Source organism: Aethalodelphis obliquidens, unplaced genomic scaffold, assembly GCF_003676395.1.
Source record: "Aethalodelphis obliquidens isolate GAN/ISIS:26980383/991018 unplaced genomic scaffold, ASM367639v1 scaffold48, whole genome shotgun sequence".
Lineage (NCBI taxonomy): Eukaryota > Metazoa > Chordata > Mammalia > Artiodactyla > Delphinidae > Aethalodelphis > Aethalodelphis obliquidens.
Window position 1 is genome coordinate 3709572 of NW_020837992.1, and position 10217 is coordinate 3719788.

General features: G+C 49.9%; 1 protein-coding gene across 1 annotated transcript; it reads right to left on the bottom strand.

The window, feature by feature from the left end:
• Window positions 1-760: 760 nt before the first annotated feature.
• On the bottom strand, window positions 761-8950 carry FCAMR (Fc alpha and mu receptor). Its single transcript, XM_027082650.1, is given in 6 exon segments — window positions 761-945; window positions 1586-1704; window positions 2330-3086; window positions 4048-4386; window positions 7395-7538; window positions 8896-8950. Coding segments are annotated over 6 exon segments (1578 nt in total). The 5' UTR covers window positions 8930-8950.
• Window positions 8951-10217: the final 1267 nt, after the last annotated feature.

Consider the following 10217-nt stretch of genomic DNA (forward strand, 5'->3'; position numbering starts at 1 on the left):
TACTGAAAAATACCCTCTTCCTTCATGAACTTAGGAAAATCCCAGAAAATCTCGACTGGGTCAAAAGGTCTACAGCATAATAAGTATGGGGCCAAACGGGCAGGGAAGAATTGAGAATGAGGGTTCTTCCTGTTGGTCCCTGTGTAAGGACCTATGGGATCATCTAGGGGACTCCCAAATGAAGGGGGATTCAGAACATCTGTGTTGGCAGTGTCCCCAGAGGTCATGGAGCCCATGCCCCTCCAGTCAGCCATTCAGTCACAAATATTTATTGAGGGCCCTACGGAGCTGAAGTTCTTTGGGGACATAGTGAGATGGAGAAAACACAATTACTGCCCTAAGAGCTTAGAATGTACTTGAAAAGGTTATAGTTTAATGTGTGCAGCAGGCTGAGTGTTAAGAGATGTCAGAAAAAGGGGGCACCTACCAAGGGCTAGGAGTGATGGTTGAAATTTTGTTAATTCTCCACTCTGATTGGAAGCCTCTCATATTTTCAAACCTCCAGGAATGGAAATTCCACTTTTTCCAGGTCCACTGACCTCCTCCAGTAACTAATAGATCCTTTCTTGTAGCCTTCTTTGAGTCATAGCATCACCTTTGGCCATGAAAAATGCTGGACCTTCCTTGGTCCAGTGATGGTCAGCCTTTGGTTCCCCAGATGGAGTCCCAGCTCCCCAAGCTTCCCTTCATACAGGCGGAGGAAGGAAGAGAAGAGGCCGGTATTCGGTCCTGGTTCTTTTTTCCATGGTGTCTGAGCGGCTTATCCCTCCATTCCTTGGGGTCCAGGGTCCCTCTCCGGGATGCTCAGGCTGGCACGGAGAGGAGGAGAGTCATCTTGGAGCACCTTCCTTTCCTCCTGGGGAAGCTGGTCTGGCTGGAGGCTCAGCTCCGGGAACTGCGTCATCTGAATCAAGGTGACCCCTGATGACCTTTCTGTCTCCTGAGCTGCACAGACACAGAGCACACTGTGAGCACCTGGGCACTGAATTTGATTCCTTGAGAACCACCCTCACCCATCGCAATCCTCAAGGACTTCCTGACACAGAGGGTTTGCAACTGAGCCCTTAGATCGGCAGGGATTGGGCCAGGCCTTTGGGGAGCTGGGTCTGAGAATCTTAGCCCCTTTGACTTGCTCCCAGAGCATCTCACCCTTTCTTCGCCAGATCTAAACGCCGTGGAGCAGTCCCTTTAGGAATGTTTAAACCTGGGCCTGGTGTTTTAAGAGACTTCCAGCTGGGCCGTGCAGAGGGTACAAATGCAGTCTGGTTCCACATTTGGGCCCTGTACTCCGACCTGCTGTCAGGATTGTTCACGTGGTTCATATGACTACCAGCTGTCTTGCCATCTTCTGAAGAGCTTCTCCTTAAGCTCTGGGATGCCATTGAGACATAAATACATAGACTATTTTCCCATTTGATTGATAAAGGAACCAAGGCCAAGCTTGGTTAAGTGGCTCAGACTAGAATTTAGCACTTCTACATCCAGAGGTCCTGGTACCAACTCTGACCCCGACCCAGTCCTGAGGGTGTCAGATGGGAACAGGCGCTCCCCTCCCCGGCCTTGGGGTGACTTAAACTCCACTTACACCTCCTCTTTCTCCGGAGCTTCCTTTGCAGCAGAACAAGAACCGTCAGCATAAGCGGACACAGCAACGAAGAGACTGGAGTCAGCATCCGAGAGATGTTTTTCTCTTCCAGAGAAACACTGGAGTGGAAGCAGCAGGGGAGGGGATGGAGGTTGGAGCTGGGTAGGAGACTGAAGACCCTTTGGCCCTTGCCTCTCATTTTACAGATGAGAAGCTGAGGCCAAGGCAAGCTGGCTGCCCGAATTCCCATGGAGGGTTAGTTGCCGACCTGAGACTAGGTCCCCTGCCTTCCAGATCCCAAGCCCTGATCCTTTCCCTCCTCCACCAATGTGCAACAGTGGGCAAGAGAAGTGAGTGAGGGTCAGGGCATCTACGCTTGGCATTTGGCTTTGCCACAATCTGTCTTTGTAGCTTCAGTGAGTCATACCCCGACCTCGTTGGAGCTTGTTTCCTCATCTTTAAAAAAAAAAAAGTCCCAACAGTCCCACCTAAATATTCCATTATTTTAGTGCTTATATTTTTGCTTGAAAATCACATGAAGATGCTCAGATAGTGTCTCCCAGCAAGGACCCTTGAATGAGGGAGGATTCTGACTTTCATGTCCCTTATGCTTTACTGTCCTGAGGTTACAAAGGGAGAGGAGTGAGCAGACAGAGGGGGTCACAGAAGTTAGCTCACTGAGGAGCGTGCAAAGGGATGGAGCAGATGTGGAGTCCCAACGGAGAGGGCAGCCTGGGGGTTTACCTCTTCACTTGGGAGTCCTTGCCCAGGGGCCTGAAGGGCCTTGCTGCCAGGGCCTGGCTCGATGTCACTTGGGGACCACTGTCTCCAACAGGGGTGTCTAGGTCTCCTTCACTGCTTCCTTCCGCAGATGCCATCTCTATGCTGGTTGGCTCCAAGGTCCACACAACTGCAACTGGGGGTGTTCCTTCAACAGAGCCCAGGGCTTGTGGCTTAGAAACCGACATTTCTTCTTGGTGGGTTTCCCACATCCACTTATCTGAGACCAGGGTTGATGGCCTAATGGTCGCCATGACCTTCTCAGCTGTGTCTGGGACTGTTCTGACCCTCTCTGTTTCCTCTCTTTGACTATCAGTCCCAGTAGTTGTTTCCCTCTCTCTTTCGCTGGCCCTAGTCCTGTTTGCTTCCAAACTTCTGGTGCTCCACACTCGATCACCTTCTGTTGTATTGGACACACCTCTGATGGCTGAAGCTGGACTCTGCGGAGTGGGGATGGTTGCCCAAATGGAACCCTCTAGCTGGCTGCCTGTCCCTGGAGCTACTACCCCAGTTGCTCCTGGGGTTTCTCTTCCCTTAGCTGAAGCTGTGGTTTTGCTGGTTCCTAGAGTCAGAGCAACTCTGTCCCATCCCGTCCCTTGTCTCTCTATAGTCTGCATAGTTCCTGGTGTCCGTCTGTTGGCCGCTGGCGATACTGTCACAAAGGATCCCGTGATGAGCTCGCCAGCAGCCACAGTGGCTGTGGGGACAGCTCTGGAAAGACCTGTGTGAACAGCAGAAGGAGACCAAATGAGAAGGCTATCCGGGCTCCCTACAGGACACCAGGCTGCAAAGGACACCAGGCTTGACATGTTTGCTCCATGGAATGCAACCTCACTAAGCAATGCAGTCTTTGGCCAATATGTTGGATAAAATAAAATATTGGGAAAACCAGATGTGTTCTCTAGACTGTTGCCAATATTGACATTTTATGTCCCTATCTCCTTTTACGCCCACAAATTCTCTATCCAGCTGCCCCAGGACACCATGCTGTCCCGTTTCCCAGGGCCCACATCCCTTCACGTACTGCTTTTCAAATAAGAAAAAAAGAAAACTCCAGTCACAGCAGAGCAGCCAATGTCAGCAGATGGTTAGATAGCAACATCTATTCAAACAAGTCCACTCTCTGGACTCCTGCCTGCCTGTGCCATCTCTCTGGTAAACCTGCCTTTCATAGCCTGGATGCCCTTCCTTGGACTCTGGGTACCTGACTCTAGATCAACTCTCCAGAACGAGCCACGCACGGCGCTGGCCTGGTAGCTGTTGGATGTCTGCTGAGAGGCTCAGCCTTAGGAAGAGCTCAGTCTCCATTCTTCTGCTTTGCCTGTCTTATGTGATCTGCATGTCTGAACAAAAAGACATCATGACCCTAAGAAGCCGTGTCCTCCAATTCACCAGCTTCACCGAGCTCTCTTCAAATATATGTGCCACAACTCTCAGGGGGAATTGGGTGAGATAGATTACGGGGATTCAGTTGGGACGTTTTCCCTAGTATCTACCTTCCCTCTGAAGGTGGTCTCCATCTGAAATAGAAGTCTATGTCTTAAAGTCCTTGCCTGACCCCAGCTTTTCATCATCACTCCCCTTGTGTTTAAAGCCCTCTTGGACCTCTGGGTCTTCTGTTGCCCCTTGCCCTTCCTAACATTCATGTCACCAAACTTGACCTGCCAGCCATCAGCCCTTACCTGCAGAGATGGTCAGGTTCATGCTGAAGAATAGCATGTTGTTTGCGTTTCCAATGCCACAGCGGTAGTGCCCCACATCCTCCGGGGACAGCTGGGACAGCCTCACCACAAACAAGCCTCTTTGTGGGAAGTCTGTTAGGGCCACACGGCCACGGTAGCGAAGGTGAGTGTAGTGGTTGGTGGACACGATGGTGTGGCAGACCCACGTCAGGGGTCTTAGGCGGCACCAGTACTTCCTCTGGTGGCTGTTGATGGGCAAGGGTGGGTAATGGCACCGGATGGTGACAGCTCCCCCAGGCTCCCCAGACACCAGCCTCGGGCCCCTCAACGCATTTGCAGCTGCAGGCAGAGAAAAAAAAAGTCCGGAGCAAGAGTGCTGAATTTGTCACTGTTTGGGGAGCTATGAGCTCCAAACTCTGCCAGAATTAGGGAACAGGTCAGAAAATGCTTCTGTGAAAGTGAAGCTAGAAAGAATCAGTATAGAAATGTCAGAGCTTAGCCACTAGGTCAGGAGTAGCTCCAAGGTATGAAATGGAGCCGTGTCCAAGGCCCCATGGAGAGACGAAAAGGCAAAAATAATCTTACCACTGTTTAGCTAACCACTGTTGAGCTTATCACGTGCAGGCGTTCTTGCACACGTCCGTCCAAAGCCTGGATTCATGCCACTGTGCTCTAGTGCGGATGTTTTTAAAAAAATGCAAATGTTTAAGAAGCTACCATCTAAGCACCTGTAAGAAGGCCAAGGCAAGAGCTGACAGAAGGGCTGTGGTTGATTTGCATAGAATGTAAAAGAGAGATGTTAAAACAACAAGGTCCTACTGTATAGCACAGGGAACTATATTCAATATCCTGTGATAAACCGTAATGGAAAAGAATATGAAAAAGAATCTATATATATATATGCATAACTGAATCACTTTGCTGTACAGCAGAAATTAACACAACATTGAAAATCAACTATACTTCAATAAATTTCTTTTTAAAAGAGGGATGTTAAATAGTAAAAAAAGATGAGTGTGACTTCTGCTGAAAGGAGAGGGTGCTGGAAGCACAGGAATCCTGCTCTGCTGGGTGGATAACTCCCCAGACCATCGTTTTCAAAAACGTACATACTGCTCCCTTCTCTAGGAATGGAAATAACCAAGTGTCACTGTCAAAGCACAGCAGAATTTTGAATACGTCTGCTTTGGCGGTAGGCGTGAATCACAGTTGAAGCACAGTCTATGGTCCTTTTACTGATTTAAATTTGATCCAATGCAAGCAGAAACAAAGTTTACTCTTTCTCTCACTGCCTCTTCATACGAGCTCTGGGATGTCCTTCCTCCTTGATGAAATCTCAGACATAATTTCAAGTATAGTAGCTTTCATAGTCTCGCTTGGATAAGAAGGTGTCCAGCCCAGTGACTGCTGCAACTCCAGCCTCTTATCCAACTGAAGCCTTTTCCAATTTCCCAGCTACACTTGGAGGCCTGATGTCGGGGAGGGGGACAGGTCGGGGTCTCTTGCTTTGCTCGACCCCTTCCCCTACTCAGAACTGCTCTGGGGCCCCTCTGGGATTGGGTGTGGAGGGGAGAGATGAGAGGTGAATGGAAAGTCGTGATCTGCTTGGCATGGCAGACGTCCAGAGCTGGGTCCTTCCCTTTTGCCTCCCAGATCGCTTGTCTGTGGCCTCTGGCTGCAGTTCCCTCTTGGTAAGAACTGCCTCTCCTCCTGCTGGGCTTTTATGACTCCTCCACGACCAAGCCTAGGACTTCTGGCCATGTGCCCCTCTCGTGGTTACAATCCCTTCTGGGTAGACCTCTTGGTAGAGGCACTGGGGCAGCTCCTTTCTGTGGGACCTACATCACATTGGGCCCCAGGAAACACACTTTGTCTTGCTGTCAGGGGAAATCTGGGACATACAGCAAGCTTGCTGAGTGGCGTCCTAGAAGTTCCTTCTCTTACTTGGCTTCAAGTGAGGAGGAGGTGATCTGCCTTGTCCCCCAGGGGCAGGTGGTGGAGAGCATAGCACGCTGTCTCTCTCCAAAAAGCTCTTCTCTTCTACCTCTGATGATTCTCCAGGAGACTACATGGTGGGCTATTTCTGGAACAACTAGCCTTGCCATCTCTCTCCATAGTCCTGCCCAGGTGGTTCTACATGTTGCTTTAGGATGTGGGTGCCTGGCATCTATCAATTTGTTCTATGTCTTCAGCACCTCTGAATCCAAGAAAGTTTCATCCTGTTGCCAGGACTGGCTACATAATTTGCAGGGTCCAGTGCAAAATAAAAATGGAGGATCCCTTATTCAAAAGTTACTAAGGATTTCACTATGGCAACAGTAGAGCATTAAACCAAGCACCTTCTGAATGGGGTCCTGTGTGACTACACAGGGCACATGCCCATAAAACTGACCTTGCCTGTTGCATATGTCTTGAGGTCTCATTATAAGAAGAGTCAAGGCCATAAATGTTAGGGATAAATCAATACTCATTGTAGGTTTAATTAAGCGACACACCACAACTATGCCAGTATTGATAAAGTTAAATGGCAACTCATCATTAAAAAGCAAGAATCTGGGCTGGCATAGTGGTTGAGAGTCCGCCTGCCGATTCAGGGGACACGGGTTTGTGCCCCAGTCCGGGAAGATCGCACATGCAGTGGAGTGGCTAGGCCCATGAGCCATGGCTGCTGAGCCTGCGCGTCCAGAGCCTGTGCTCCGCAACGGGAGAGGCCACAACAGTGAGAGGCCCATGTACTGCCCCCCACAAAAAACAAACAACAAAAAAGTAAGAATCTTCGTAATTACAAACAAGGACCACCTCAGGATGACAGTGATGGTGCTCTGATAAAGTGTTCACACCTCATATTTCAGGAATCTGCATGTGATCTACATGCGGCGCAGGCAAAAGGATTAAGGAGCCCCATTAATCAGTGGGATGGGCTGTTCTGACTTTGCAGTTGAGAGCTGATTAGGAATCCTTAATCAACTTTTGCAATAAACATTTTTTTCTTTTATAAATACCAAGTTTCACTTACCCTTAAGAACTTAATCGCTGGATGACTAGTAGCTCTTGGTTCTATATAATAAAGGTTTTTGGAATTTAGTACCGGTTGCCTGTGAGAATTAAAGAAAGGGCTGGCATTTTAGGATCAACGTGGCGCCTGCCAGGGGTCCCTTCGGTGGAGGTGGTGCCCCTGCTCTCATTCACCCGTCATCTCCCAGCAGCTGTCCACTGTACAGCTTCAGGCAGGGATGGGCGAGGGAGGCCTGCACTGGAACTTGACTGGAGGCCGTGGACTGGAGCTTGACCTGGTCTGAGGAAGTGCAAAAGGCCTGTGACATGAACAGGCAGAACAGGGCTGGCGCCTGGGATGGATCACTCCTCCCTCCAGCAAAGGGGTGAGAAAACCGGGAGTGTCTCCGTGGCCCAGAGGGTGGGCCCGGAGGGCAGAGAGCCATCCCACAGCCACCTGAGACGGGGTCTTCCGTGTGGAGGGGCCAAAGCAGAACCTGGGGCACAGGGAGGAGATGGGCCCTCGAGGGATCCACAAAGGCAACCACAAGAGGAGGAGCCAGCTCTAGAGCCCTGCCAGGCCAGAGAGCTCCAAGCCATCCCATCAAGTAAGAGCTGCCTGGCTCCTGCTGTCCTCCCACCTGCTGCTGTGACCCTACTGACGTCCCAAGTGCCAGCTGCCTCGGCGGGGAGGAGAAAGAGTAGAGGGGAAGGGAGAAGGCAGCCCCCAGAGCCCTCCATGCCTTCCTGACTGCGGGCCGTGGGTGATGAGGGGGCAAATCTCTGAATGAAGATTAAATTGCTGACCAAAATATTTAACCCGCCACTTACAATGATCAAATTAGAACATCTGAGACTTAAAGGAATTAGGTTAAGACTCTTATATGTTCGGAGAAAAATCATGGGCCTGCCTGAGTTTTCATCTGGGGGCCGGGGAAGCTTGCTCCTACTGAAAAATTTTAAAGGGGGCATTGGCAGATGAAATTAAAGAGGTGGTGTGATTATATCACAGAGGGCTCTCGCCCAGAGATAAGCTACCTTTGATTCATTAAAATTCTGATTTGTTTGTAAGACAAACACAATTGTTAATCCCTTTTTTGTATTATCATAGCGTTTATTTATTCATTTATTCTTTCGACAATTATTTGTTAAGCATCTACTTGGGTACCAGACACTCTAAGCACATACTCACTACATTCCTCAATGGCTCTCCATTACCATCAAAATAAAACCAGATACCACAGCATGGAGACAGGATGATCGGTCCTCTGAGCCTGATCAGCACACCAGCCTGTCAGGACGTACAGAGCAAGAATTCTGTCTTTCATCCATGTGTCCCTAGTGCCTGGCACCTGGTAGGCCCTCCATAAGTATGTGTTGACTAAATAAGTAAATGCGTAGATGTATTTACCCATCTGGTTTCTTTGTAGACTCTGCACTCTTTGGAGTAGGTCGGGGTTTTTATGTCCCTAGTACTGGGTCTGCCACTTGAGCGTTTTTAGAATGAGTGGAAATAGAACGGTGCTACCTCTGGCTTTTGCACACCCTGGAACCCATATCTTGCAAATGCAGCCAACTTTCAGTCATCAACTTGAATGGAAGAGAGTAGAGACAGATCAAAACTGTGGATATTCCAGCAATCGTCAAGTCAGACATATGCCCCCTCATGTGAGCTCTCACCTCCCTCATTCACTCTGACCCGGATCTGACCACGCCCTCGATCCAAAGCCATGCGGATGTCCAAACTATGGTGCGGGTGCTGAATGCTGCTGAGGTGCCTGTCAGGCATGTCTGCAGCCTGGAAGGCTCGGGTCTGGGTGTACAAGCTCTGAAGCTGGGCTGTCTGGGACTCACCCTGCAGCAGGCACAGTATGAGGAGGACGGGCATTTCCCATCTTGCCCTCTGGTTGCTGACCTGCAAAAAACAACACTGTAGGTGAAGAGGCCTGAGAGGAGGCGAGTGAGAAGCTGGGCGAGCAGCCCTGGGACCTGGGCAAGCACCTTCTCACTCTGGGATCTTGGTTTGCTCAGTGCTGGGGCTGGATCAGCTCCACCTAAGAGCAGGATGTACCTGCCCTCTGAGAGAAGCACAGCTCCATCCTTACTGCCCTAAACACGCACATTTGGCCTGGGTCACTGCCACCAAGCCTAAAAAACTCCCTCTGGGGGATTCCAGCCCCGGCACCCACCTGCCAGCACGGAGCTCTGGATTTGGGGCAGCATTGCGTAGTGGAAAGACCCCAAGCTAGAAGTTTAAAACTTAGCTGGAATTGTGGGATCCTGGAAAGGTTACTCAGTCTTGGGGATCAGCTTCCTCTCCAGGGGGAATGAGAATCTGTATGGGGCTGTTGTACCAGTTACATGAGACTGTGTTAGAAGAGTCACCAGCAGGCCTGGTACTCAGTCGCTCGCTTCCCCTTCTCTTTTGCAGAAGGAGAATTGCTTCCTTCAAGGGAAGCTTTCTATCTCACTGGTAGTGTGCCCCCAGTCAATGATAGGAGTAAATTAACTCTCAGGCCAAGTAGTTTTCTGCCCAAGGGTCCTATTCTGTTTCTTCTCCACAATTTCTAGAAAGCCCTCCCTGGCCCCCAGTCCACACTGATTTTCCCCTGCTCTGGTCTCTCTCACTGGCCTGGGGAGCTCCTTGAGGGGAGGACTTTGAGCCTCCAGGCTCTGAAACAGGATCTAGCCCGGTGTAGGTGCCCAAGGCACAGCTACTGTGAACAAGAACCTTCCACACTTTTGCCAGACACCATGCTGACCACTACTCAATGGCCTTCTGTTGCTTGCTGATTAAAAAGGCAGGGACGGTACATTATACTTCACTTGTAGTTCCCACAGGGTTTTCATGGATGCTTTTTGAGTGACTAAAAATCTCTTCTTTGAATCTATCTACTGTCTGCAGTTCCTGGGACCTGTGGACTTTTTTTTCTAAAGAAAGCAAAATTAAGTTAGCCATAGTTTTCTCCTTCCAATGCTCATACATGTCTCGCGAATGTTAAGAACAGACTCTTAACAGTCAATGGTCTGGTCCCCTCCCCCCCTGTATAACTAGACAAAGCCACACAAGGCCACTGGCCAGTCTGGGCTGTGGGCTAAAGGGGGAGAAAAGGGAACAAGGTGAGGAGGAGAGGGGGAAAGCAGAGGAAGTAGGAGAAGGGGAAAGGAAAGGTAAG